The sequence below is a fragment of the Dicentrarchus labrax genome, unplaced genomic scaffold, assembly GCF_905237075.1.
Source record: "Dicentrarchus labrax unplaced genomic scaffold, dlabrax2021, whole genome shotgun sequence".
NCBI classification, from domain to species: Eukaryota; Metazoa; Chordata; class Actinopteri; family Moronidae; genus Dicentrarchus; species Dicentrarchus labrax.
In genome coordinates, this window is record NW_026136720.1 from 24,838,740 (window position 1) to 24,853,306 (window position 14,567).

Here is a 14,567-nt window from a genome sequence, read left to right on the forward strand (position 1 = left end):
AGACAGATTGTTAAGAGAGGTCACAATCTAAGAGGGAAAGGGTGAAGAAAGGGAAGAGAAGGTTGATAGGGATTTGGTAGAGAGCAGAAGCACAGGCAGAAAAGGCAGCGGAGGAGGAGGAAAGGAAGGAGGAAAATGGGAAAAAAAGATAAATAGGCAATGTAAAACCTGAAGATGAGCACAAGAAGGGGAGCAAAGAGGAAGAATACCAATAGATGAAAGAGGGGGAAGGGAAAAAGACAGTAGGGGGTGATAAATCATGTAGTGCTATAGCATTTAGTAGGTTCATGGCCATGGACAGACAGAGTAGTATAGTATTCTCAGTCCATTCTAAGGGAGGGGAGCCAACCTAAGGCTTGAGAGAGGCACAATGTAACGTTAAGTACACAATCAGTAGATTTGTCTTCCCCAGAGAATTTATAATGCATTTGGCTTTCAATTCAGGGGGTTAAATGTATGGCTACTGTACTAACTCACCGCAATGGAAGGTTTTAATATTTGGTTGAGATCCATTGTGTTCTTGTCTATTCAGGATGCTACAGTTCTTAGTATTTTTTATGTTCTACAACAAAGGTTGTAATACAGGAATCCAGGAGCAGCACTTCAGCAGGTCTTAAGAGAACAGGAGATTTAGCTTCCTTTAGTCCTACAGCCCAATGAAAGTAAGAATGAAAAAGCTGCATGTTCCATAGATACAACTTTGTGAAAACAAAGTCTCATCACTAAAGGGAAAAGCTATGCTTGGGAAATGATGTAAAATATAATCTAATCCCATGGCAAGGATCTGCCTAATCGCCACTTCTTTTTGCCATGACAAACGTTTGTATTGTATTGTATTGTAGTGTTGTATATTATACTCTGCTTAATCTATTCATACTACAAGTGTATATATGTATCATGTGTGTCTATTAATGTAATTCATTCATTTATTTATTTATTTTTTTTACTAGTCTGGCCTTTCTTGTTTGTTCTTGCATGTTGAGGCCTGGATGGGGCTAGTGTTTTTGTGTGTGTTTCTTTATTAAATCTGTATACAATTATTTTTACTTTGTATCTCATTTTGTCGGCATTAGTAAAAAATACCTTGTTTAAAAAAAGACAGTGTTGAGTGTTTTTTGCCCGATTTTCTTAACCTGCCTTGGTTATTCCTAACCTCATAATTGCCTCTGCTCAAATAGCAGAAAATGTTTTGTTACAAAATCCCAAATGTCTGTATATATTATTATTTTTCTGGTTAGTTTAAGTACACTTAACTACACTCGCCCAACAATAACACTGGAACAGATAACTGATATTTCCTGTCATAATAAATAAGATGTAATGTAAGATTTAATATTAGTGACACTGTGTTCAGCTTTTCTGGCTCAGATAAAATCAGCTGCTGGACAACATTTTCTTAAGTTAAGACTTTTCAGCAGGTCAAAAATGCATGATAAGCCTGTTTTGCATTTGTCCCTTCAAGGCAAATCCCAAGACTGCATCTGCTGGCACTATTCTCGAGCTAGGAGAGATATCAATATAATCAACATTGTAACATGAGACAGGCATTGTCAGGGACTCCAATTATTGTAATATCATGATATAGCTAAAATTGTGTTCTTATTGACCCAAATGTTGGATGGAATGAAGGAAAAATTCCATCTTCTATACTAATACTGCACGTAATACAGCATGCAACTGTACACCATTAACTATCCTTTACAGTGTATCAGGTATAGGGTGTGCTGTAAACACAAGTATAAATGTTAACCGATATGACAGTGTGTAGACATTTTTCATTGTATAATATACCTGATGGTAGAGTGGCTCTGGTCCTCTAGGAAAACCCAGTGGTAGGACACAGGCAGCAGGGAGCCGTTGGTAATCAAGATTTGTCTACGAGTCTCTGTGCAGTTGAGCACACAGCTAAAATCTACTGTGGTGGAGGAGAAGTGCAGGTTGGGGAAGTGGACCTCAGCATGCAGCTTCACCATGTCTTGCTGTGGATGTCCATGGTAGTGGACCTCAAGGAACTGAAAAAAAAAAAAAAAAAAAAAAAAAGTCAAAGCAAGAAATGAATTTGCCAAAAATAGCTTATATTACAGGTAAATATTTCAGTAAGTAAGTAAACGGAAAAAAACCCCGATAAAAACTAAGTAAATTATATATTTTTTCCCCTTATCCTGTTCATTATCTTGTGAACCCAATAGTCTTAAATCTTAGGTTTGGTACCACTTCCTTATGTGTTATGCTATGGTGTGCGGACACAATATGATCTAAGAAATTTTACAAAAGAAACTGCATGTTACCTCATCCACAACTCGTGACACCTGATCCTGACAGTAAGCTGGATTAAAGCATACCCACAACTCAGCCTTCCTTCCATCACCTAAAATCATGGACTGGAAAAAGAGCAGTTAGAATATATAACATAAAGTTATCGAAGGAATCATGCTGACTCTGCAATATTTAGGTATAGGTAGTATTTAGGATAGACTTGGTGATCTAATCAACAGACTTGGTAGATAAACTATATATATATATATATATATATATATCAACAGATATATATATATATATATATATATACTGCAGCAAGGACTCAGCCTTGGAAAATGGGGCACCACCAGTCCTACCAGATGAACTATCTGGGCACCCTAGGAATCTGGTTTTGATGAGAAATTATTACATTATGTTTTTTGTCTGATGATGTCACAACCCTTTTAAAGGTTCCATATGAAGAGCATTTTGAGTATTATTGTCATGTATTAATGTGCTAACGTTAGCTTGGAAAATTACTTAACAAGCCAATCTGATCCATGATAGTAACTTGTGTATTATGACCAATGGTGTTGATTTCAGCCAACAATAAATGAGCGGTACAAAGCAAACTACTGCTTTCTTCTAGCAAAGAGCAATGCAAGGCAGGGGCATCCGACTAGCTAACTGTAGCTTAAGCTGTGGTTGGCAAGCTTCTTAGTAGCATGGAGTCAATGCTACAAGTAAACTATAGGAACATTATAGACGTTATTCCAAATATGGTTAATAATTTATTTTCCAGCAATCAGTGTTCATTTCAGCATTCGTGTTTGTCACTTTTGGCCAATGCCCAGGATGATGTTTGCTCATGCAAAGGGACTGCCATTACTAAAAACTGTTTTCTCAAACTTACATATAGAACTTTTAAAAACCTTCCAACAGTTTAATGAAACCCTTATTGTAATCCTGCCATGGGACCCTGGCTTATCAAAATACTCTGCTACTCTTTAGCTTCATTCAGAGACATGCTGGGGGCTTGAAAACCATTTTAATGTGGATTCCACATTTTAATCAACTCTCAGAAGTCAGAGCGATGATGAAATGATACAATGGGTATTATGGGAATATATGAACTGAACTTCACAGTAAAAAAAAAGACAGTGTTTCTAATAAGTAATTCTACTGAGTAAAAAATCAACAAATCACTGCCAAGCAAGTCTTATTTGGAAGGTAAGGAACATACATCCACTGCAGACAAGATGGACAGTCGCACAGAATTCAAATAAACTTGGAAAAAACCTGTTTTAAAAGGTGCCCGTTTTTTTATTTTTGAGTTATTACAATGAGTAATATTATGCTTGACTATCTTATTAGTACCTCAGCAATGCTTTGTTTCTGACCCTTTTAAACACAGAAAACAGACTGATCAATGTATGCATGTGTGTAGACTGTTGACTCTCAAAGGCACATTTACTCAAGCACACAAGCAAGCAGAATTGTTACTTGAATATTGACATTATACTTGTGCGTACATACATTCCGGAGGACAATGTTACTCTACTACATTTATTTGACAGATGTAGTTCCTAATCACTTAAGATATGACGAGCTACGACAGGCATCAATAATTTAACACTGTAGAAGCACTTTTTTTCTGTTTTAAAGGTAACTGTTTTTTAAAGTCCCAGTCTGTGATCTAAATATCAACATACAGTGGCCCCACTACCACAGATCAAACACTATGTAGGAAACTATATCCCTCACAAATTGATTGACGGATTATTTAAAATATATAAAAGACAACAACTTTAATCTAAGGTAAAGTTAATCTAATTAAAAAGCAGAATATTTCCAGAAAATCCTTATAATATATAGTCAGTCCTTCCAGAAAAATGCGGAGTTTTTTTGTGATTGTTGCGGGCAAAAATCCTTGATTATGCGGCACGTTTTCTTAAAAAATGCGATGGAATATGGGGGCTATTTTATGCAATTTTATGCGATGAAATTGCGGGAACTTGCAAAAATTGCGGGAACTGCAGTTTGATGAAAAAGAGGAAAAAAAGTGATTCCCCCAATACCCTGTTCTCACTAGGCTACTACCTTAATGTAAAGAGTCATTTCCTATTACTTCTTATGATAAGCAAGCATACTACATCACAGAAAGTGCTGGGAATATTTAAGTTCTCATCTTGTTTTATTTCATTTTATTCATATTTATGTGTGCTTCCTGTTTTACAGAGGTAGCTATACAGAACAGACATCTTCTGTTAAAATAAGTGCTTCCAATGCACAAAGTGCAATCTCTTACTGTAACGTAAATTTACATACTACTAATATACTTACAACTGTAAGGTTTTCATCGCGGGGTTTGCAGCTTTTCGATGATGTTCACGTAGCGTAATTACGTCACTTCATAACGTTCCCATGGCAACAGGGGTAAATGGCTGCTCTTGTGTGAAGTAAACACAACATTTTTCAACTTTTCTGCTAAGATATATGTGACTTTTTTGCAACGAAAATGCATGGGTTATGAAATCATGTAAGCCCTGCATATTTTGCGCAAAAATCTGCAATTTATTGAGCAATTTATGCGGCGAAAGTGCAGCGTATTTGAAAAAATGCGGGCCCTGCATAAATATGCGGACTTTGGCTGATTATGCATTGAATTATGCGATCGCATAATCACGTTTTTCTGGAGGGACTGTATAGTTAGGGACACTTTGTTGGTAGATATCAACAATTTAAATTCATGATGGTTCCAGGGCAAAAATTAATATGACGGCAAAATCAGTATGTTCCTTCTTAAAAGAAAAACAAATAACAATAAAGAGTTAATTAAAAGGAAGAGATGTTTACCTTAGTAGTAGCTGAGCTATGGGTTCCGGGGGCCTCACACAGAGAGAACGGCTCTATAAGAGAGAGCTCCATGGACAGAGACAGTGATGACACATTCGTCAAGATTAGCTTCTCATATAGGGGCTTTAAAATCTTTCCTGGGACCTGTAAGACATATACACAGTTAAATCAACAATATGAAGACCTGTCTGAGAATAAGGAATCTTAAATGAAAGGTATATTTTTTTCACGCTTTTTCACTGGTATCAGATAAAAGGAAACACCATGCACTAAACTAAACCCAATTGCTAAAATTCTCTGTTATTCCTTTAAATTATTTACATTTCTGCCACACCAAACCCAAAAGGCATCTCACTTATGATATGCCTGCATAACAATTAGATGACACTGTATGTATTTAAGGACCAGTATGTAGGATTTAGTGGTTAAGTTTCAGATTGCAGCTAACTGAACACTGCTGGTGTCTGTATTTGACGACCTGGGAATGAGAACAGGCTGTGAAGTGTTTGGAGAAACTATGGTGGCCAAGAAACTTGCATATATTATATTACATAATATATTCCATATATAATATTCCATAGATCCAATAGATCCTCCTAAATGTTACACACTGGACCTTTAAATTAAAATATCCTGGAGAGAGTACTACTCATGATATTTTGATCAACCTTCTCTATGTGGAAGTTCAGCTGCTTGGAGGAAATGCTGAGCACAGGATCCACAAAGCGACAGGTAACATCTACAGACATGATGTGTTCATAACAGCCTTGGCGACCCACAATGGCATGGCACACCAGACTCTCCCCAACAACCTGGTAAGACAAGAACACATGAACTACAACATGCATGTACTGTCTATCAGTCTGTGCCTGTGAGCAAACTGTCTCACCTTGGGGGAGTCTGAAGATCCCTGTCAGCACCATGTCAACGGAAGAGCCTGGGAAAAGCTCCACACGAGAAGGGTTGAGGCTGAACACCGGCTTCTCTCTGCTAGAGGAGAGCAAAGATCCCCGGCCCAGAATCTCCTTCTTCCCGGGAGCAGAGATGGGGGGCAGGATGGTTCTGCCAGGTAAATTTCTCCCCTTGCTGGTTTTTGTGGAGGGCAGGAAGCCATCAGTCTTCCAGTACAACCGGTGTACTCGCTGGCCATGGTTGGTCAGCTTGAAGTGGTACTGGCACGACCCATGGCTTATATTGAGGACAGCAAAGAGGTGAATCATATATTTTTTAAAGTTCTAAATCACAATATTATCATTGTTAATTCAAAATTTGAGTTGTGAGTGTGACCGCTTTCATTCTACCTGAAGTATGTGCCAAGCTCAAGGCTGGGAGCAAAAGGCTTGTCACTGACAATTGTGGTACCAGTGCCTGTGGCAGACACAGGGACAGTGTGTGTTTGACTGTCCTGGATGGATACTTCCAGGCTGTCCTGGAAGTGAAGCGTGTCGTTCAGGTGTGCCACTACCCTAAGCTCCATCTGGCTCTCTGGTGGCACTTCACCCTCACTGGGCTCAACACGGAAAAAGGATTTTCTGTGGCTCTGAGGGAAAAGAAACACAAGTTTATGAAGTCTAAGTCAAATTCCTGCCTTTGCATCTATAGAGTGGAATATTAACAGTTACAGCAGCTAGTTGCAGGACTGAAATGTGATGCATGAAAATATCTCCCTTGTGGGGGGCACTTTCTTCTCTGTGCTGCACAAGCCATTGAGGTTTATGCTATGGATTGACCAGTAAAGATAGATGTGTATATCATATAGCTGCATAATCACATCATCATTTTGGTGAAGCATGAGATTCTAGAGGTATAAGTAGAGCAGCGGCTCCCTGCCTGACATAAGTAAGACAAAATATCTCCCTACTATGATGAGTGTGATATACAGATGTGCAGTAGTACAGACAGAGTTAAAATAAGTGTATACTCCCTAAAGGTACCCTAAAATATGTTTTGAAATGCACAAAAGCCTTAACACGTGGATAGTTTCAAAACAATTTTGTCTCACATACACTCTTTGATGTGAGCATAAAAAAGGGACAAATTCAATATTCATTCTATTTCCCAGCTCTGTGGATTGTTCAATTGCATTTATTTGAATAAAATCCAATGTAATCAGAAAACAGATGTAAATCTGATGCTCATCTCCAGTCCTTCAACACAAACCTTTACTGTGCTCACTATACTGTATATATATCTGACCAAGCAGTGGTCGGGATCACAATCAATGTTCTATACAGCATCTCTGTTGATGAATGGCTAGAACATAAACTTTTAATTGGGATTTTGAGAATGAGCTTCCTACAGATGCAGTGGAGAAAAATGACTTTCTCAACTTTACTAGGGCAACTGACATTTGTGTTGCCTTATTGAAATAGAGATGGCACTAAAATAATATTGAATATGACTCAAATATAAAGATTTTGTTTGATGTCTCTGCTCAGAGCCACGTCCTTACAGAAAAGTCCTGCGGAAACAAAGGCATTTAGAGAAAAATGCCTCACACAACAGGCAACCCTTGACCAGTGAGTGACTTTAGGAGTAATAGATCACTTTCTCAGCGCCTGCACGGTCGGGTGAAGGAGCCAGTGAAAGCGAACTTGGTGTGGGTCGATACTAGGGTGATCATGGTAAAGGGGTGGGTGGAGTCAGTAGAAGAGAAAGAGCAGTGGGTTGACTCCCTGGAGAGAAGAGCAAGATGACTGGAATCTCAATAATCACATCAAACCCGCTGCATCCCACAGCTTGATTAGCATTGATTGCTTTTGAATGCAGCAGGAGTCAGAAGGGCTTAGAATCCAAATCTGTGCTTTATGCTGTACAACTATCAACAGTACCATCAACCTACATTAATACTGCATTGGTGCTGAAGGGACTACTACAGCCAATTCTCCTGTAAAACATTATACAGCACAACCAAATCAATACATTTTAATGTGATTCTTATGTTTCTGGTTGCCAGCCAAAAAACTGTCAGGATTTTCAAACCAATCCCTTTTTACAGAGTGCAGAGAATTGTATTTTTGTCCACATCATGTATATATGTACTGTTTCTGTTTCAGTTTTTAGCTCTGTATCTCTGTTCATAATTTGACAACAGAAAAGTAAAATAGACTACAGAACATTTTGCTAGTAGAGTAAAGTGTTCGCTTGAATATGAATATGTTCATGTCAGAACTGCAGAGACATTATTGTTCACATTACACACTCTGGTGGCTTGGATATGTTTGACACGTTTGGCCTAGGAATTAAGGAGGAAGTAATGGTTCTTTTCTCACAGATGGTCACTTAGATGACAAGCAAGTGTCGATACCTTCCGCAATATCCCCGCAATCTTCAGTCATCAGGTCTATTTGTGTGGCTCTCTGCCAGCCTATTGAGCTAGATGTAATGAAATTCTAGGAGAATCTGCATCGATTGATGCCTGAGACTGCAGGGGGAAACTCCTTCCCCCAATACTGCCTCAGAGGAGAGGACAGGGTCACACAACTGCGGTTACACCGGGGTTGCCTGTGTGTGTGTCTGAATTTGTGTGTGTGCCCAGTCGTGTCTATGCCAGCTAAGGAAGTATTGAGGCACAGTTCCAGTCACAAGTTTGTTCCCAGTGGATATCAGGCAACACTGATAAGGTGCAGCTAAAGAAGGTTTCATTTACACTGAGTAAGCACGATACATAAAAATAAGTGGAACATAATTATTCAACCTTTCTGACACCAACACTTCTAACTGTGCTGACTTATGCTGAAAATTGCAGGTGCACAAACTGCAAACAAATTAAGATGCCTTAAAATGTTAATTGTTGATTGCAGTTGAACTGTCAGTTGATATGTAAGCACTGAAGCTGAAGAGTAGGAGATGAAAGTTGAAATGTCAGTTGAACTGTAGTTGTTGTATTGTAGACATTAAATGACCATTTTGTGCATAAAATGCTAGAAACAGTCCAAGTTGAGCATCGTTGAATCAGATCACACCCATATACTTCAGTCAAGTCATTCTGTAATGACTATCTGACTGGTTCAAGGGAGTGCACTCTGAGGAAAATCACCTTGCTACTACTAAGATTGAACTGGCAACTAATTATTTCAAGATCTAACAAGGCAGTGAACACATTAACTCATTAATTACATATTGAATTAGACTGAAAATCAATTAGTCACAGGAGAGGAAGACAGAAGGTTTCCAGAAGAAATCTATCCACTGAATGGGTAGATGGCTCATCAGGTGTGTATTAAATTAAATTCATAAAATCCATTAACCATTTCATTATTGTATGTTCCTAGACTGTAACATAATATCACTAGATCTCATCGAACACTATATCTCTCTCATGTAAAGTTCATCTCAATCTTAATGTTTGTTATTTTTTAAATATATTTTTTGTACATGTATGCCTGACTGGTGTGTGTTTGTACCATGCGAGTGGTAAAGTAGGCTGTAACAGGTGACTGGTTTGACAGGTGCAGGGTTTTAGTACTGTCTGTCAGAACCCAGATTTTGCCAAAGTCCATCTGTGGGCTCTGGACATGAACTATTGGTCCCTGGCCAATACATGACAAGACCACCTCCTGGAACAGAACAGAACAGAACAGAACAGAGGCGGATTAGAGGACAGAATTAACTGATTTAAAGAAAAACAACTATGCCTGTATTCAGACAAAAAACAATTACACCCACATGCAAACAGTATTCAACCTATAACAACACAGATATCCACACTCAGAAGCACACACAGACAGATTTCCACTGACCAAAGGCGGCTTAACACTGCCAAACACAGCAATGCGTAAAGTGTGATTCAGCCTTCCAACAGCCTTAGCAAGCAGACACACAGGGAGCTCCTCTGAACTGCGAGGAAGTATCACTCCTCTGGGTATGGAACTACCACAGCGTAGTGATGGACTCTCCTCATGTTCCTGAAAAAAGTGACACAGACAGAAAGGACTTTTGTTAATGCAGGCATAAAGACATAGCATCTATTGTAGATAGATGGTCTTGGAATGAATGACATTTAATAGTTGATAGTGATTTCAGTGTTGGTCATTTGTACCAGTACTTTGCAGTTTCATGCAGTTATTCTCCTCCTCCCGGTCATACTCCCCATTTAAAGATCCCTTCCGAATGTTCCATGCAAAAATGTATTTCAAAGTGCAGCAAAAGCTAAAATAAGGCTTTAGCATCAAGTGGATATCTTTGAAGGTTACTGTGTCTTTAGTACAATAAACAAGATTAGTTAATAAGAGATATGTTAATGAGTGATCTTTAGAGGTTCTGGTAGGCAGACTTTGTTACCTTGGTCACAGCCAGGCAAGCTGTTTACCTGAGTTTCCAGTCTTTATGCTTTATGTTGATTGAAGTGTTATTTTTTTAGTCACAATTCTTACCTCTACACATACATTTTGCTGTATTGAGCTGGAAATAAGCTACTGTCTTAAATATATATTGTATTGTGAGTATTTATTCAATGAGTTTGTATAAAGGTTACTGTTCTTTTTTTTAAAATATATTTTTGGAGCTTTTTATGCCTTTATTTGATAGAACAGGTGAAGATAGACAGGAAAGGGGGGTGAGAGAGCAAGAGCGGATGACATGCAGCAAAAGGCCGCAAGTTGAAATTGAACCTGGGCTGCTGCGTTAAGGAGTCAGCCTACATGGGGCACGCACTCTACCAGGTTAGCTACTGTGCGCCCCATGTTATTGTTCATTTCATCTGAATGTTATTTTGTCTTGTTTCTTGTCTTTCTTTTACATGTTTGAAATAAATATAAAAAAACCCCAAAACAAATATGCATGTGCTGACCTTTACAGATGTTGTGCTTGCTTAGCTAACTATTTTATGTGTACCCTGTCACATACAGTATACACACAAAAATAAATCCTCTATTGCAATGATGTACTTAACCTGGTCAAGCAAGCCGTAGAAGGCAGGCAGAGAGCTGGAGTTGATCAACCGCACTTTCTGTTCATATGGGTTATTGAGGAAACACCTTTTAAAGTCCAACACTGGAGTCTCCAGCGCAATATCAGGAACAACACACCTATTGACAAAGAGAAATTGGGGTGGGAGAAGAACAGAAAAAGTAACAGAAATTGCATTGCATCATGCCAAAACTGCAGTCTATTAATTACAACAGATTCATACATTTACAATGACAGTGATTGCCGTGAGGAAGTCAGATACCATTGCCCAATTCTGAGTGATGGCGCAGGTGACGTTCAAATGTATTATTATGCAAATTAGGTGCTGAATATTTAACACATGCTCCACTGATTTGTCGACACCTGTATGGAAGTTCAATGGACCACATTCACAGCTTGTCAAAGCATCAGCGACAGCCAGAAGCAAAGCAGAGGTTACTGCCAGAAAAAGGCACTTTACTTTAAGAGAAAGGGTGATAGGAAAGTCTGTAAAAAACTTAATGAACCTCTTCTGATTTTAACCATCTTGTGACAGAGTTTTAACACAGCTTACGTCAAAACATTTTCATATTTAACACTCATTTTAAGAAGAGATTCCATCTTATTAGAGGAGATGGTGATTCACTTTTTTTTTTCAAAATGGAAAAGATCAAACCGTGTTACAGGACAACTGACCCAATAAGCTGTTTGCGGCCTTAATGAGCGATGTATGTTTAGGAATGTTTGTATATTAAAGACTGTTTGTATTTTCACTCTAATATGTCTGACCTGGCATTGATAGGCAGAGTCATGATCTCCTCCCCGACACCCTCAACATCCACCACCAGCCCCAGCCTGTATCTCTTGACCGTGTTGGAGCACAGCGTCACCTGTACATGTAATACACATATATATACATACACATATACAGTATGAGACCAAGGTTCAAATGATGCAGTGACTATTACTCAAAGCCAACATCTGCAAACATGATTTCAGTCGGTAGTTTGTAAATATGAAGCAGGAGCCAGGAGACACTTAGCTTAGCTTAGCATTAAAATGGGAGACACGGGTAAAGAACTAGCCTGGCTCTGTCTAAAGGTAACAAAATCCACCAGTATCTCAAAAGTTCCTTGAAACAAGACTTCAGGAAGCTGCATTCAGCCAAAAAAAATGACGTGCTTTAGAGGTTCTGGTAGGGATTTTCTTTGCTTTGGACGGAGTCAGGTTAGCTTCCCCCTATTTAGAGTCTTTGCGCTAAACTAACTTAATCAACCCCAGGCTGTAGCTCTATACAATACAGAGACATGAGAGTGGCATCGAAATTCTCATCCAACCTCCCTTGCAATCTACCCTTTATGATGCAATGCTTATCGCTTTAATAACTACATTACATGAATTAGGCTGAAAATATGGCCACATTTCTACAAAAACATACAGCCTAGAACAGTTCTGGCATACATGTTTACAAAGACTTGTAATCCTATTAGGACAGCAAAATTTATTTAAATGGGCTTTCTTCCATTTGTCAATTTACTGTACCTTTATAGGGACATCGCACATGGAACGCACAGTGCCCGCAGCAGGGCTGATAGTGAACTCAGCAGGCCGTGCATGAAGGTCTCTAGTAGCACTGTCTTGCCAAGTGTTCCTGGAAAAGTCAGACACCTGTGTACAAGTCATACTCGGAGACCCTAACCCGTCTCCCAGGACACGCAGGGCAAAGGTCATAGGCACGTAGGAGGTGTTGAAGAGGGAACAAATCAATGTTGCTGGGAAACCTGAACAGAAAGAATGCCAGGATGAGAAGAGGAGAAAATGTTAAGATGACCAAATGAGATGAACAAATGAGAACATAAAGAGGAGGCTGGCATCAAAAAAGTTTTTCCGATATATATAATATAGAGTGTAATATAGGTTACGTAGCACCTTCAAAATCCATAAGCACAAGAAAAATAACTAAGTAACTCAGTAAGTAACTCACCAAAGGCTACATCTCCAAAATTGAACTCTGAAACATTGAAGTGGAATGTGGGACCAATGACACAACCCCTGAAAGAGAACGCATTTGCTTAGATAAATCTGAATGTTCAGCTACAATCTGAGTGACTACACTCAATTCACCTGAAGGTCAAGGTAAGGGGTTCAGGCTGTCCTGTGACAGTCAGCAGCAAGTCCTCAGAGAAAGTTCCTAAGATGCGACTGTGGAAGGTGACTTCCACAATCTGGCAGGCCCCGGGGGGAACAACACCTTCCTCGGGACTGAAGGAGAAACAACGTCCGAAAGCGGTGTTAGGGCTTGACAGTGTGAAAGGGGCATCAATCAGCCCTTTGTTGGACAGCTGCACCTGGACAAAAGGAAGGATCCATTAATACAAAACTCAAGTCATGTTTTTCTTGCATGAACGCTAATCATAAGGTAATATGCATGTATTGCATTTATGTTTTGTGACATTATCCACTTGGATTCTGTTTTAGAAGAAAACTAACAATGCAAACAGAGCTCTGGGAGCCTAATGTTATGTTGGTAATTTTAACTGTTAGTTTAGACTTATTTACATGAACAGACATCCAACAAGGATGTAAATACCAAATGTAACTTACGTAAATTGTTCATACTTACAACACATCTATTGTCACTGACAGATATAAAATAATGCCAATATTACATTTATGGACAACTATTGGCATAACTGTTAATACATAGTTCAGTTTTGCCAAATTTTATAAAACAAGTGTCCTGGCTGACTAGGTGGGGTACAAGATATGTGGACAGAATAACAAAGAAAACAATAACAACAGAATATCACAGACTGACAGTCTTGCTGCATTATAATCTTCACAAAGGTTGAAAATATATTGCATTGCTATTAAGTTGCATTACATTTCTATAATCATATTTTTGTAAGACTTTTTAGCAGCCTTAACTAGATGACACTAGACTAGATGTGATAAAAGGTAGGGAGATTATGCCACACACAAGCACTTAAATTAAGCTATAGAAAAACTTCAGTCAGGAAGACCATTCTGTTGTATATAGGCCTGTGGTTAATTTCTCTTTCCATCCATCCTGCATTCATTCCTCACATGCATCATCTTGCTGCTATATTTTTAAATATGATTCTCTCTCTCTGCTTTCAGTTCATTCATGCTGCTATTATAATCTCCCTCTAGAGTATACGCGCCAAAGGCTAAACTTTCTGTGAATACTTCACCATCACATGTCATGTTATAATAAACAATGATCTTTATTTCAATCACTTGTCCCTTCTGACTGAACTACATTCAGATCCACAGTTTGAATCATAAACTGTAAACATCAAGTTCACCATATTACCAGCATGGGACACAACTGTTCACTTGGCTTAACCTTTCTTACCTCAAAGCAGTCTTTGTCACCAATGAATACCTCTTTCATGTTCATCAAGTTAGTATTGAGCTGGAGCTTAGGTCCCATGCCCTCACCCTTTATTGTGAGAGGTAAATGAGATTCACGGCCTGAGTGCAGACACAGACAGACAGAGTCATAACAAAGTTAAAGACAGAGAAACCAAAATATATATATATATATATTGTAGGGTCAG

At 38.7% G+C, this 14,567-nt stretch overlaps 1 protein-coding gene across 1 annotated transcript in view; it reads right to left on the reverse strand.

The window, feature by feature from the left end:
• hydin (HYDIN axonemal central pair apparatus protein) overlaps window positions 1-14,567 on the reverse strand; it is a 75,489-nt gene that overhangs the window by 41,470 nt on the left and 19,452 nt on the right. Inside the window, 15 exon segments of the mRNA XM_051381606.1 lie at window positions 1,792-2,012; window positions 2,289-2,381; window positions 5,095-5,238; window positions 5,763-5,906; window positions 5,984-6,007; window positions 6,009-6,282; window positions 6,396-6,634; window positions 9,501-9,653; window positions 9,837-10,001; window positions 10,988-11,123; window positions 11,773-11,873; window positions 12,526-12,764; window positions 12,968-13,035; window positions 13,108-13,331; window positions 14,363-14,481. Coding sequence (XP_051237566.1) covers window positions 1,792-2,012; window positions 2,289-2,381; window positions 5,095-5,238; window positions 5,763-5,906; window positions 5,984-6,007; window positions 6,009-6,282; window positions 6,396-6,634; window positions 9,501-9,653; window positions 9,837-10,001; window positions 10,988-11,123; window positions 11,773-11,873; window positions 12,526-12,764; window positions 12,968-13,035; window positions 13,108-13,331; window positions 14,363-14,481 — 2,344 coding nt within the window.